Below are 16,212 nucleotides of genomic sequence, written 5' to 3'. Positions count from 1 at the left end.
CAGTTCCCCGCTGTCCTTCTACAACCTTGTTTCTGCATATTTCATGTTTTTTGCCAAAAATCATTATTATTGGTAATTGCAGATCATCACTTCATCTGGATCTTGGCCTAGATTTACATAATTTCAACTAAGTTTGATTTGTCTATTTCCTCTATTTGGTACAGTGTTGTTTTATATATGTTGAAATTCATGCAACGCTGATTTTTTTACTGTTGTCCTCATTCTAAGATTTGAGAATCCTAGCATCATAGCTAGTTGTGATGTTCATGCAAATGCAGTGAACAGAGATAAATGGAGGCATTAATATTAGTGCAGCGCCATAAATTGCAGCGTGCAGAAAATGTATAGAGGGCACACATGTGTAGAGAACATAAGCAGAGCAGAACATACAAGAAATATTAAGATGTTAATATTGTGAGTTGGCCATTGTGCAATATTCCTCTGCTTGATAGCAAGTGATGTTTGTCTTAAGGTCTGAGTTTATCTGCTTGGGTGTGACCCTTTTTGGATCATGTCTGCTTTGCAACAGAACTGACCTTCGCAAAAGTTCACACTGCAGTGCCATGAAAATTCATTTGGGCACTACTAAGGTTACATTAATCTTTTGAGTTTGTCAGGGGGTCAATCGCTTAGTGGCATCTTTTTGGCATCCTCACGTACATTTCAGAACTCCAGATGTCTGTTTAATCCATACTTAATGACTTCTCCCGGTCCCCTGGCTAATTATCTGTTTTCATCTACTTTAAAGTAACTTCTTGGATGGGATGTTCGATTATCTATTTTCTTCACAAAATGTTATTCAGCCAAGGGCAAACCTTGAGGCAGCCCATCACAATATCATACAGGTTTTTCACAATCACTCTCTGACTACCCCCACAATGATGTATTGCTGTAAAGTTGCGTCAGGGCTGTGCTGTCTGTCGAAGCTCATGAGGTTAACTGACGGTTGTGGAGACGTTTGGGTTGGAAAGCTCAGAATTGGTCTTTCTACCTTGCTCGATGCCTGTTTTCAAGATAGTTCCCGTATTCCCAGTATCCACCAAACATTTCAGGTATACGACATGCATTTATAAAAGCTTGTCACCTTGATTGACAGCTTCGGTAATTGACCCAGGGGTTCCCAATTAAAATTTAGTCCTAAATGGATTTTAATGTGGATAGACTTTTCACACTTGGCAGGAAATGCATGCTATTGGGATGCATGAGTGCATGGAATCCAACGCAGCACAATGCGTGTATTACTGTATTGTATTAATATTCACGGGATGTATCCGCTCAAAGTTGTTATAATTTTGTCATTTAAAAAGACAGAACGTGAAGATTCATTTGCACTCATAATAACACCCTTCAAGCTATACTAAACATGGCTTTTTCTGAACATGCTATCTACATCATGAATTATTCAGTAGTGCTGCTTTAATTATAGTGTTCTCAAAACCTAGAAACTACTGCAGTGGTGCCATTTTAGATGGTGTGCACATATTTAGACCCCTATGGGGCCAGAATATTAAGTACAGTATGAGATGTTCAACATAACTAATACCAAAGAGGCCGTTATAGTTACTGAACAGGGCACTACATTTTGCCTGGATCTTTTATTTTAAAGATGCACCGATACTAAATTTCTTCACGGTAGTGATATTCAGAGTGATATAGATTCTGAAGATTATATAAATATAGATTGTTAACTTTCTGAATGTTATTAAGTCATATAATGACAATTCATATTAAACATCAAACTGGTGATGTTTCTTAAAGTCCTAGTGAAATAAAAAATTCCAATTCCAATTTTTGCATGAAATATTGCAGCATTCGTTGGAAATAGCTTACCAACGTGGCTAATTCTCTTTTTAAATTTCATGTTCCCTCATAATCTTCATTTAAAATCTGAACACTGCACTTCCGCCCTCTAGTGACTATCCATCTCAAATGATGTATGTTAGACGGCTTGGACGGAGCATTCGTTAACACCTCCCCTTCAACTGTCAGTCTGCTGCCAGTTCCATTTCTGTTTTATACATACAATCAAATTGCGACGAAAAAACAAGCCACGCGCACAACTTTTTCTCATTCTAAATTCCGTTTCACTTGGAAATTCATCAGAATACAGAAGTTTTGGTTCATTGGGACTTAAACATTCTCTATATAAACAGGACAATTTGGTAGAATTTTTGGATATACCTGTATTGGCCCTGATCATCGGTTGTTTTTAAACTATATTAGTAGAGCCAATAGAGCTCCGGAGGTCACGTGACCCATTCTCTTGACACCACCATACTGGCAGGCAAGGACAGCCGGGAGTGAATACGAAATGAATGGCGCCAGCATGAGTTTGAAAAGCGCATTTTCAAAAGACATAGACGTGTACATAGCAAAATTTTATAGATTAAATCGTATTATGCCCCCGGGGCTTTTAACGTCATATCATCATTAAAGCAGTAATATTCAAATCTGGCCTGGGAGATCCATTTTTCTGCCAAGTTTAGCCCCAACTGTTATAAAACACACCTGAACAAGCTAATCAAAGTGTTTATGTCACGTTCGACTTAATGCAGGGCTGCGCAGATTGCTTGACGTATGACATTAAAGAACCACGAGAGCAATCGCGATAAGCTTGTACAGGTGTCTTTTATCAGAGTTGGGGTTGAACTCGACAGGAAAATGGATCCAGATTTGAGTATCACTGTAATAAAGTGGATGCAGGTCACATGCATGTTAATGTTGATGCAGGTCACACATTTGCAGCTCAACTAATAGAATTAAACGGACATAATATCAAACAACTGTCACCATAGCTATGATGCATTTTTTTGTAATGCAATATATCCATATATTTTTTCAACAGTTATCATTATTTCGTTTAGAGATTTGTGTGTGTGTACAATATACATACATTTTACATTAGCATGTATTATATTTGTGGCAGTCATGAAAATCACTGAGCATTTGTAGAGGCATACAGGAGGTCACTGACTTTGATCACACTCTTTTTTGAATAGGCAGTAATGAACTTGTGTATAAATAAATGCACATGGGATTTTGCAAGCTGGGCTATTTTCTCAGTATAGATTTGATAGGCTTTGAGTTTTAGAGCGCAGCTGATGGGTAGGTCACAGTTGGAGCTCATAGAGCCCAAAAGACTTACTGATCCTGGGCAAGCATCTGCCATAGACCCCCTGGCCTTCATCCAGGCATGAACAGGACACGAGAAAAGGCCAATAAGGCCGTAAATATGGCCGCCTCCATGAGGCAGACTTGGGCATTTGGCCCATCGTGTGGGTTGCGCAAGACGCTCTTTTTTTGCATGGGCATCCTTATCAGTTTCCACCATTGCCAAAGATTTCACCCTGATGTTATTGACTGAAGCAGCGAGGATCTAAGACCTTTCATGCCTGGCAGATGCTGTGGCATGACAGGATCTCTGATGTGGGTTGAGACCACGGATGTTTTTTTATTTTTCTGGAGATTAGAGCCACAACAGCAGGTTAAGACACTCCCCTCTTTGAGGTGGGAAATGTGTTGGTAATTGAAATGTTTGATCTGCGGACAGTTGAGCAGAAAAGACTCTCCTCCGTGTCTTATCTTGCACCCTTATCTGCAGCTTTGAGGTGTGACCCATTAGCCTTGTTCAGTGCTCTGATTGGCCGGTTTGAAGAGAATGCCACCGTTGGGGGAAAGCATGGCTCTGGGTCAAAGCTTTCACACCAACCTTTGCAAAGAAAAATTTGAGGGACTGATGTGAAAGGATTCGTCCCGGAGCCTTCCATCTGAAGGGAGAAAGATACATAAGTATATACATTAATAATGCAGTGCAAGATTGAGAATAGATGCTAAGTATGCTGACTACGCGGAAAGATCTTAAGAATGTATGAAGTAATAATAGAGAATGAGCAAAGGGTTTCTGCTGCTAGCATTTTGGGCTTCATGTATAAAACAAAGTGTAGTTGTGGACCGAGATGACAGGTGCCAGGGTAGACGGCCGTTGGGCTGAGGGGTGAGGTTCATTTTCATGTTGGGTTCAGTGGCCAGATGAAAAATGAAATCCTTAAAGGGCTTTATTTGTATAATGGTTCTTCATGTGAATTGACTGTAAGTGTTTGTTATTGTGCACCATATGAATGTGCTGACAAAGGACTCACGGCCTGTACTTGCTATATTTCAAGCCTGGTTTAATCTACAAAATTAGTTTTTGCTGCTGCTGACAGCGGGGTTGTCTATTCTATGGTAATGTCCAGTTAAGAAATTCAGCTTTAGTTTTGGCATGTAAATAAAACACTAGTTTGCTGGTAACTTGAAACATGGTTTAAGTCAAATTGTATAAAATATGAAATCTAAAACAAAACTAATGTAACATAAAATCAAATAAAGTTTATTGTTAAAAGAAAAACAAGTATAATACAAAATAGTGTGTCATAGGAGAGAATATATATTTAATAAATGTACAGTATGGCTGTGTGTAATAATAAAAATAAATAAAGGTTGTAATTCAGATGTTTTTCTCCTTGTTTCTTATTTTATATATGTTTCAAAAAAATGTATTCGTCTTTTCCTTTATTTTCCATCATTAGCTTTAAATGCATTTTTCCTTTTTTATTTTCGAAGCCTTCCTATTTCTGAACTTATCTTGTCTTCCAATTCTCACTTTGAGCTTTCGCATAATAAGATACATCAATCAAAAAACAGACACATCAAGATGTCACGATCTTCGCTCCAAAAGTGGCGCAAACTCGCTTCCGATGCGTAATCAGATTTTAAAACCTACTAAATGACACCGCGTGGAACTCGGGCAGAACTTGACGTGCCAGTCAGCTATGTAACAAATGGGCTATTATTTAGCTATAAATTGTGCCGAGCTGATGTCAGCTCATTTCAGAACCCTGTGCCATCAGTTTAGGTGAGGGGGCAGGTGCTCATTGATCATGTCCAGAATGTCTTACACGGTGCTCGAGCTCTAATGTAGAGATAACCTGTGACAAAGAGGCCTGTCTTTACTTTCCTCTGTTTTATTAATTTATTTCCAGATTTCTTTGTTCCTGACGTCGGTGTTGTTTTTTTGACTACTTTTTTTGTAAATGCTTAATCCTCACTGCAGAATGTTTGCCTGTGTTTCCCCGGAGGCCTTGGTCATTTATTTCATAGCACTCAGGAAAATGGTACAGTATGTCGGAAAATGTAGAGTTGTCGGAAATGGGTTTCTGTATGTAATGAAGATTTGCTGAAAGAGAGCTAATTTTACTTTGCATACAGCGCAGAGAGAAATTGTATTCAAATGCTACAGCCTATTTGCTCTGTTGTATAAAGAGATATTTAAAGAGACTCATTGTTAATAAATGAAATACTCTACTTATACATTTTGATATGGTTGTATGTTCTCTTTCTTGTAGATTTGGACTTTAGGTATTTCTGGAGCTGGAGTTCCTTTGAAGACTACCTGATCTTCTGTTTCGGCTTCACGCTGTTTTGTGCTTTTATAACGTTTGTCTTCGTGGACTGGGTTCTGTTTGTGGAGGCTTTGGGCTCTTTGGCTGTGATGTTTGAAGCCATGCTGGGCCTTCCTCAACTGCTTCAGAACTACAACAACATATCTACTCGAGGCATGAGGTGAGATGAATTAAATTTTTGTGTGCTTTTTCCAAGCTTCCGTATTTATTTACCAACTTTTATGCACTATATACACACAAATATTTCTATACTGTCTCGGTGATGGATATCTTCCACCTAGGGTTGCTCGATTATGACGAAAAAAATAACTGCGATTATTTTGGCAATTTTTGAGATCCGATTACTTAACACGATTACTCATTAACCCTTAAAACAACATAGAAAATCGAAAACAACTTGGCTTTTAAACTCTGAATTTAACTGAAAAATAAATGTAAAGAAATAGCACTGCTGAACCACTGTAAAGGAAAGGTGTGCACTGTGGATTTATACTACAAGAAAAGAGAGGATCCTTGCAAAGTGGAATGCGGCACAATAATCGTTTGCCTCGATTATTTTGTTTTTGTAATTGATGAACGCCAAAACGCACCGTTGCGATTCATTTTCGATGAATTGCAAAGCCCTACTTCCCCTCATACATGTTGAAGGACAGCATTGGAAACATGATGAAACCAAAGGATTCACAGACAAAAAATGTACATACAAACACAGATGGCAGTGATTGGTCGAGGGCTCCTGACGCCTGCAGACACTCTGGAATCACATCAAGGGCGAGAGCATTACACACACACACACACATACAGCAGCGAAGCATCCGTTCATAAAAAGATGGATTTGGAGAGGAACGCCATTTACATTTGCTTCCATTTCGCCTCTTTCAGCCTAAACTGTGCTCACAATGTTTAATTTGGCTCATAAAGGGACGCCTAGAGCCTGTTTCACACTGAGCTCTGTGGAGCAGACCAAAAGATGGAGAGTGAGTACAGAAACTAAAAAGGCTGCTGATATTGAGCTGCGATTATTATGCAGACTGAGACCTGGGCTAAAGATATTAGCCTTGCTTTAAATTTGATCTGAGTATTATTTTGACGATATTTTGAGATATTGTAAAAGTTCCATTGAGGTCAACTTTGTTTCTCAGCAAGGAGACTTTGGGTTCAAGCAGATTGGGCTGTAACATTAATTAACAAGCTCATTACGCTGTCTAATATTAATTGTCATCATTATATGAATGTAATGAATGATGTCTCTGGTGGAGCATGTCCTGCAAACAATTACTGCGTGTGAATTTAACCCTGTCACCTTCTTGTCTGCCGAGGCACAGATGACATCAAAACGCATTAGCCAACAGATGAGTAAAGACTACTGCAGTATGTTGTCGCACATGACACTGCATAGGCTGTGACAGGTTTCTGAGCAAACTTAAGGGTGAGTCAAGTTATTGGAAGAACCATCTCTTTCTTACCTTTTTGTAATCGGAAGAACCTTCGGAGGCTAACACCGTGTCAACACCGGACATGATAGAAGACATTAGAACGCATTAGAGCCCCTAATACGTTTTTGGGGAGGACAATTTTTTTACAATGCTCCCGATTTTTTTTTATTTGAGTGCTGAAATGTGGTTACCACCAGCACAGAGGACACTTCAAAATAGCTAAATAAGATTGCATTTCAATAAGTTGTAAGTAACCATCATTGAAATGCTATAGTTATAGACATATCTCTCATTGCATCTGCAGTCTTTGGTGCACTAAGCTTGATGCATTGCATTATAGGATTGCCTACTGGTTACATGTGCATACATGTGATGCAACCATGTTTATAAATATGTTGTTTAATTGGGATTTTAGCTGGCGATTGTAGAAATATCAGTGTTCCCGTTCACTTTGATATGAGGTTATATGGTTGTCTACACATCAGTACCTTCTCCAGTGACACGCGCAAGACGGTCTTTAACAAGACCAGCCATCCACAGCCCCCCATAGTCCTTAATTTGGGCCACCAAAGACGGGCGGATCCAAACTGTGTCCTTAAGCCAGACATTTATTGAACCTGAAGGCTTTAAATGGTCCACTGTCTATTTGACCTTCTTTTCTCCTCATTTGAACTTCTTGTGAAGTCTTCGTTCACTTAAATAACAAATAATGTTGAAATCCATGTTTCTTTGGTATACACACAGATGTAAGCACAGGGTATAGTGTGAAGTGTGTGTCTGTGTGAGCTTCAGACAGTGACAGTGACATTTATGCATGTGGCAGACGCTTTTATCCAAAGCAATTTACATTGTATTTTACTATACATTTGTAACTAAGTATGTGCAATCCCTGGGATTGAACCCATGATCTTGGCGTTGCTAGCACCATGCTCTAACTACTGAGCTACACGAAAGCTACTGACAGACAGTGATAGACCGAGCATTCAGAGACCTGCTGTGTCCCCTGTCCCATGAGGCCGTATTCTATTTTAAAAGCTCTGAAAAGCCCTCAGACTCTTTGACAAGGTCTTTTTGGTGACTTAACCTTTCAATTTTTATAGAAATTGATGTTTTTGAACACCAAAGGAGCTGACACTATTTTATTTAAAGTTTAATCTCAAACCCTACTGTGTGTGTCTGACAGTTATATCTGGTGTGAATAACATAACAAATTGGTGTGAATATGCGTGGGTATGTTCTTTAATGATGCTTCTAATTATGAAGATATAATGACTCCGAGAAAATGGAGTATCACATCAATACACAGACACAGTCATTATCCTTGTTTTAGGATATCTTTTTCCTCCATCTGATGCAAGCAAAGACCTCAGTTTCTAGATTAATAAAAGATGTTATGTAAAAATAGTTATGAATTCAATAGTTATGAATTGCTATGAGATTGTGATGCATATAGTATACGCTTTATTTGCATATGAATGTTTTGCAAGTACTGCTATTAATCACTTAAATTGGAAACCAAACAGGCATTACACTGCTGCGGCTCTCTGTCACCAGAGTATCAAGCCACCACAAGAGCTCCAAAGAAAAGTTAAGGAAGTTTGTGGCACTCAGCACTAGCGAGGGTAAAAGCCATTTTTCTGGGGTTTGGGCTTCGTGCTAAGTCAAGGATGTAGTTAGCATCGGTATCCCGCTGTGTTGATGAAGCCGAGAGCACTGTAATCTGTCTCCTTAACAAGCAGTGACACGCAGCCAGATGCTCCCATGAGACCGAGCTTCGCCATGGGCCTCGCTGCTCACACAGAGCCCTGATCAGCCCTGATTACCCCTGGGTGTTTCACGCTCGTAGGAAACATTTCTCGTATTTATAAAAGATGAGGAAGCTGTGGATGTAACTTACCTTAAATAGGGTATCTGGGGAATCGAAATTCACACTTTTTAGCATAGATGCTGGTGAACTTTTCTGATTAGTTTTGGCCACCGTTGCAGCAACTGGTTGAAGCTATTTAGCTTTTAGTTTTCTTCGTGTGCATGTGATGTAATGTTATCAATCCTGACCGTCACAGGCGGAAAATATTTATGATAGATAGTGCATGCATGCTACAAGCAAAAAATGCATTATCAACATAACATTTTGCAGTAATCCTGATGGATTCTGTGATACTTACGTGATACATTTTTCTGGATGACAACATGCCAAGAATATACACTATATTTTGGACCTGTAACTATTGTTTAAGAACAGTATGTCAAACAGGATTATCCGAAAATGAATTTAGTATGAATAAAATGGGTACATTTTATTTCAGTTGTCAACTGTAGACATTTTACTGACTATGAGTAACTGCAAATACATGTTGGTTACTCTCATTACAGTATAGGTAGACCTTAGAGTAAGGTGTTAGGTAAAATATTTATTATATTTGTGAAAACCCAGCATAAGTCATTTTTACATAAATCATGCCACATAGAGAACATTCTCTGAAAATATAACCTTGATATCTTTAATATTGATACGGTCATGTCAAACATAGAAAGCAGTGGTTGAAATGAATGGTTGAAATCAAAATTTGATGCTTCTAATCTCAAATAAATTTTCAGACTTTAGCTTGATTTTCACAGGCAGGATCACTTATACAGTCAGCAGTCTGTTTGGGGACCATCAAAATAATGTGTTACCAATTGTTGTCAAAGACGTCATAATGTTGGTCTCGTGACCTCATATGAATGTGTAATTGAGCAAGTATCTCTCTCATAAAAATCTAGATGTTTCCCTGTTAGTCTCTTTAAAAAAGGTGCAGCAATGGCATCACAACTATTTGGTTTTCCAAAGAACCATTCTCTTAAAATGTTCTTATACAATAAGAACCATTTCTTACTTTTTAATAGTCTAAAGTACCCTTTTCCAACACAAAGATATTTTTGTGAAACAGAAAATGGTCAGTCTAGCAAGGTAACAGGTTCGAACCATGCTCAAATTATATATTTTTTCTATTAAACCAATTACAAGTATGTCAAACCACAGCATCTCACAGTCTGGAAAATGCTAGACTCAACCTCCCCGAGGCTGAAATCAGCCCTGCAATGAATATCACCGCAATGGACATTTCTTATTTCATTTCAAAGCCACACAACATATTGACTGCTATAAAGAGTGTAAATTATGACGGTTCAGACCTTTCCTAGGAAGTAAAAAAGACCGGACCTCATGTAACTTTAATTGAATAACTCCTGCCCCGAGGCACTCAAACAAACAGAAGTTTGTGAGAACAGCTGCTGGTCTGCAGTTGTTGGCTGTCGTGTCTGGGTTAATTAGAGAAGAAAAAGCCATTGGAGTGCATCCCCAGATGACCCAAGGTGAGTTGCGGTGCGCCGGGGCCCCCATTGATCAGACAGAGCTGTGAGATTGAATACGAGAACCTGTTAACTGCCATGGCTTGCCAGGACGGGCACAGCAACAGATTTATTTACATTCCCTTCCGGGCAAGGCACAGAGGAGAAGAAAGAGGAAAATAAGAGAATGTACGTCGGGTTTCTAGAGGAACCTCTATTTTTCAGGTTGATTTGCGTATTTATATGACTTAGCGCACCTCCTAATGGGTTTGTGAGCTACACCATCCATACCAAATGTAGTGTATCACTTATCATGTACCACCGGGACTGTTTTAGTGTCCAACTCTGCTGATTTATTGGGCTCTCGAAAAGCTATCCAAAGCACATCACGGATGTATTTCCCAACTGTTCGGATTGGGTACTTTTTGATCTATATCCAATGATCTGTGTGAGGTTGTTTGCGAGCCATATGGTCGAGAAACATATAACTGGGTTTGAGGGCTTACTTGCTTTTTCATGTGTATTTTTCTTTCACTTGCCCTCTCCTTGTCGTTCGGTGGAGACAGATTCCTTTCAGCATTGGTGCAAACATGTATATATACATTTTTTTTTTGAGGATGCCATCCTTTTTGAGCGGTTAGTACTTGAACATCGCCGACAGGTTGTTGTTTTCATTTACATTTTCTTGCTATTGGCGAAGAATGACTGGAAGCATGTCTGGCTTATCTGACTTTCCCTTTTTCACTCACTTTATGAACATTTTTACCATCGGAGGATGAGAGGTTCTCCTGTGAGGTGCACTCTGTACTGCATCAAAAGCTTCTCTGGTTACGGTTTATCCCTCCATCAATATAAAGGCCAGAAGAAGAAACCAGAGAGACTGAATTATCCATACATCTGTCTGGAGTAGATCTTCAGGATGTTACTCATACTCAGATGTCTTTGCCAAATTCTTAAACTGAAATCCCATCACAAGCACACTCGTTTTGGGTCTTACCTTTCATTCTTCCCTTCTTTTTTTTTCTTTCTTTCTTTCTTTCTTTCTTTCTTTCTTCTGTCCATCCAACCGTCAGTGTCTGTTTGATATTTTTTGATGTTTTCTTTCTTCCTTACATTCTTCCTTTCTTCATTCCTTCCTTCCTTCTGTCCATCCAACCGTCAGTGTCTGTTTGATATCCTTTGATGGATTCTTTCTTCCCTCCTTCCTTCCCTTCTTTCTTACTTTCACTCTGCTTGCTTTTTTCCTTACTTCTGTCTGTCTGTGTTTGATATATTTTTATGTTTTCTTTCTTTCTGTCCATTTCTTCCTTCCTTACTTTCTTTCATTCTTGCTTTTTTGACTTTCTTCCTTCCGTCATAACTTCCTTCTGTCCATCCATCTGTGTTTGATATCTTTTGATATTTTCCTTCTTCCTTTCCTCCATACATCCATCCATCCATCCTTCCTTCCTTTCTTTCTGTTCAGTGTGGAGGTGAGAGTGTCATGTTGAAGAGGATCAATTGAAGGCTTGTCAGGGTTGAGTACAGAGCTGTTCAGTGTGGATCGGGAGTGCTGTAACTGTGTCTTCACTTCTCTTAATCAATGCAATAATCACTTCTACCTCTCTCTCAGGCCCTGCGGCTCCGCTCGCCATTTACTGAGTGATTCCTTCATCTGCTTTCAATCCGCAGAGGGCTCGCAAGAGAAGGAGAGATTGGAGAAAATGCGCATTTTGTTTTCAGGACAAGAAAGGTTGTGTTTGTGTTTAAATGAGTGTTTGGGAACAATCTGAAGACTTTCTGTTCTCTGGGCAAAAGATGGAGAACCATTAAGAGGCTTTCTTTCTCTGTTGTGTGGCACTGCTACTGGCAGTGCTCTTGTACAGACGACCCACCCTCCATAATTACCTCATTAATGTTTCATCCTCATAACAGTGATTGGAGATGGTCTCTGGAGCAATTTAATGGTTTTCTCGCTTTCACCTTCCTTTACATATTTCCTAATTTCACAATCCTCATGTTAAAACTAAACAATGCAAAGAACGACAGTGAACATTTGTGTTGAGATGGGTTACATCATTAAAGAGACATGGTAGAAATGTTCCATTTCATTACTGTACTGTAAATGTCTTCCTCGCCGGCCTGGTGTTGTGTGAAAGACTAATTTCTCTTGTCGTACAACCCGGCAGGAGGGTGAAAAGTCCAATACCCATCTCGCGCTGTCTGTGACAGCTGATATATAGTCTGCACTCATCCTCAGACCATCTTTCTTTCTCATTTCACTCGGATGAAATGAATGAACTCATTCAGCATAAATACTGCTGGTATAGAAGGATGTATGGCAGGTGGGGGTGCCAGGGAATGCAGTGTCTCTCCCTGTCTGAGGACATTTTGGCTGTTTCTTAAAGTTTTAAAACGTCATGTTTTTCAAGGACTTGCATGGCAAAATTACGATTTGCATTTTCAAAATGTTGTGCTTTTGAAGGTCGTCCCCTTACAGTATAGGTGGAGCCGTTTCAGAGCAAATACAAAAGTAAAAGCTGAATGTTAATGTGTATGCATAAAGGGAACAAAGGAGCCTGTTTAAATCTGAGAGATTTTTCTAAACCGTCATAAGGTAGAGGTTCGGAAATAGTTTTATGCATTGCAGTGAACCTAAATGCTAAAGTATCTCTCCAATTCAGGTTTTGGATATAAATTGAATTATTGCCTCCTCTAGATTCAATTAAGTGTAACAGAAATTTGCACCTGACTGCATTCGATAGCCCAAGACTCATACATTATATGTACACCTGTGCGAGATTTACAGATGTATGGCTATATCAATAGGTGGACAGGACATTGTACGATACATTAGTCTGATGTATTGGTGCGGCTTTTCAAAAGATTTCGAATGAGGTCCATTTATCAAAACTTTGAAGCTGAACTGGGTTCTTTCTAACTTAAGTGAGACTTTTACATGATGCCCTTTCAGGGTTGCTTCAGTAAATTTTCACTCTTTCTTTTTTCAGTGTAAAGATGGTGATTCTATGGACTGCTGGTGACATCTTTAAGACCACATACTTTGTGATCAATGAAAGCCCCACACAGTTTCTGGTCTGTGGTGCAGTGCAGATCCTGATTGACATTGCCATTCTGCTCCAGGTGGGATACTATGGCCAAGACTCCAGAAGCAAACTGGGCTGACCTCACATTTGATCGATGAGGTTCACCACTCATAAACAAGGACATACAGTACCATGTTACATGCGTGTTGCAAAACTGTGCCGTTACATTTTCTGAAGATTTTAGTGAGAGAATGCATATACTGGGGTCTATAAACCTGGCACGGTTGCTTAACTTTTAAGCTCTCAAATGACAAAATACACTTAAAATGGGTTGGATTTTGCAAAACCTTACAATCCATGTTATCCTATAACAATCAATAGAGCACCATACAAATTTTGACTTTTTGTACAAAATTAACACGGTTTAGAAATCTTGCAGAATCTTACATACATTTCTACTTCATGTTTTATCATATTTATGTGTTTTTATCTAGGTTTTTATTAGGGTTTTATGTAGTTTTTGCTCAAAGCTTTTCAATGTGCAGGCCTTTAGACACCATTATGTATTTACATTTTTGTTTATGTACATTTCCTCCTAAGGTTATTACCCTTACAAAAGATGGGTATCTTTAGATATATTTGTCTTTTTACTAGCATTTGTGAGAGCTGCTACATTCTCAGTGCAGCTGAACCACTGGGAAATTAAGGAGCATATGCCAATTGCATCCCAAACTCAATTTAAACTGCTAGCTCATTTATCAACAATTTGTGACCCTTTTTTCATTTAAGAGCACTTACACACTGTTACTTGCAAAGTTGCACATAAAAGGCAGCAAATTAAACAGCATATTGATGTTAGACTTCAAGTCCATTTCCTGATGTATGGTTTTATTGCCTAATTTTAATTACCTGCATATATTAGTGGAAATGCATGAAGGGCATGCCATAAATATATAATGTAAAAATGATATGTCAAAATGGCATTTGCTTTGCTTACATAAAAACCGATGGATTAGTTGTGGTTTATTATTCACATAGATCAATAGTCCCAATAGTAAATTCACTAAAAGATTGTTTAATATCACAGTTTTGGTGCCAGCATTTTACAAATCCAATGTTATTTTGAACCAAAGTGGAAAGGTATTTTGGAACTGCACTGGATACCCCTGTGATATTACACAACAAAAAAGCCAATGATGGACAGACGTTGAGGAATCTTGGGTTGATAGCTCTCTTTATCCTCCAAAGATGACAATAATGACATCTCCGCCTGACCATTACCAGTCTTATATCATCCATGTTTGTCCAAGCACATTGCCATGCCAAGATGAAGGGCAATCTGCACAGAAATTGACATTTGTACTGTTTTCATGTTTCAAGTTAATGAAGCTGGTGATAAACGTACAGTCACCTCAGCTTGACTCATAGTGTTGTTGATCAGTTCTGATAAGCTCTCGACATAAAACAGTCCCACTCCATTAAGTTACCGTTCACACACTGTGATGCATGTATTTTGTCACCGCAAAATAATATTACTGTAGCTTTAAATCCTGCATTAGCAATTTAGCGCTACTCAGGGGGATACAAATGTGGCCTTTAAAAAGCAGTTCTAGATTCCATCTTGGTTTTTGTTTTGGCTCTGTCTCTTTCCACAGTCTTGCTTATATTTCACACTAACGTGGAGCTATTAAGCCTGGTGGCTCCCTTAGCATTACTGTGGTTATTATGGATGGTTCCCTAGCTTCAGTCGCTCAGCTGTTTCCTATCTGCATGGGCAGGTTTTATTCGCTTTAGTTGTTATGTGGTAGGGCTGTGTGTGAGGGAAATCGTTGCTCTGCTGTGCTGTTAATCTCCTCAGCTATATCTGGCCCCAGCAAAGCTTAAAACTAATAACACATTTATTCACATGAAACTTAAACATGTCTGCCCATTCCAACTGTGCCATCTCAGATGTTGCTCTTTACAGTCTCAGGAGACATTATGCAGTATATCTGTTTTGTGTGAAGTATTCAATATGTCTTTATGATGTCACTTCTTAAATGGTAGAAATAATATTATTGGATTTAAATTATGGGATAATCTACAGATAGCCGTGCGGAGGCCAAAATTTGTACTCCTTGTTATTTCTGTTGTTGTCTGTGAGAAACAGTTGAGATATTAAAGAGTTCTTGTCTGATTTTGTCCCTTTCCTTTGGGTCAGTTCCTTCCCTACATTTATTGTTACATAAAACATGTATACATGTTTTGTTTAACAGTTGTGCATATCTTTCTATTGTATTGTATAAATTCATGTTTGTCTATTTCAGTTTTGATAGTTGCACATGACGGGTAAATTGCTTTTCTCGTCTTTGGTAAGGAAATCGCTCTGATGAGCAATATAACGCTCTATTATGTGTTTAATGTTGTGGAATAATGACCGTTTAATGTTGCCTTAATGTTCTAAACGTTTTTGTCCTTTAAGTCATGTCAGAAAAGCACCATGCAATTTGAGATAAAAAGCAAGTTTTCTTTATAAATACAGTTTTTATATATAACGATATCAGCCTATGCAACTGTCAGATGGGATGTTTTTGCTACTGTGTATATGTCATACATACAAATTATTGGGATTAAATATGATTGTATAAAAGCATTGTTTTTTTATTTAAAGAAACAACACACAATTCTCTGTACTGTGTTTATGTTAAATAATGTTTTCATTATTTAGTCTTATCTACATTATCAGCCTGTGTTGATTGTTGAATTCTCAAGACTGAATTGTTTGGATTTGCAATGCTCCAGCAACATACTGTTTTTATATAACATCTACTGCATGATTGCCCATTTTTAATGAAATGTAAATTGCCTGTGTGACCAGTGTAGTGGGGTGTAAAATTGAAAACTCATATTCCATCCGTTCCTGATTCTGTACTCTGTGTGTGAGGCAAGTGTCAGTTCTGGACAATAAAGACTTTCACTGATCCGAAAGTGTTAAGCTCT

At 38.5% G+C, this 16,212-nt stretch overlaps 1 protein-coding gene across 1 annotated transcript in view; it reads left to right on the top strand.

Moving 5' to 3' along the window:
- The window catches only part of LOC306899450 (solute carrier family 66 member 2), a 27,529-nt gene extending 11,317 nt beyond the window's left edge, over positions 1-16,212 (top strand). The window contains exons 4-5 of the mRNA XM_079465708.1: positions 5,385-5,601; positions 13,198-16,212. Of these exons, the coding sequence (XP_079321834.1) occupies positions 5,385-5,601; positions 13,198-13,372 (392 nt within the window). The 3' untranslated portion in view covers positions 13,373-16,212. The remainder of the gene's footprint in view (positions 1-5,384; positions 5,602-13,197) is intronic.

This window comes from Barbatula barbatula, assembly GCF_947034865.1.
Source record: "Barbatula barbatula genome assembly, chromosome: 10".
NCBI classification, from domain to species: domain Eukaryota; kingdom Metazoa; phylum Chordata; class Actinopteri; order Cypriniformes; family Nemacheilidae; genus Barbatula; species Barbatula barbatula.
The sequence above is the reverse complement of the archived record's forward strand: the minus strand, read 5'-3'. Positions and strand labels throughout refer to the sequence as shown.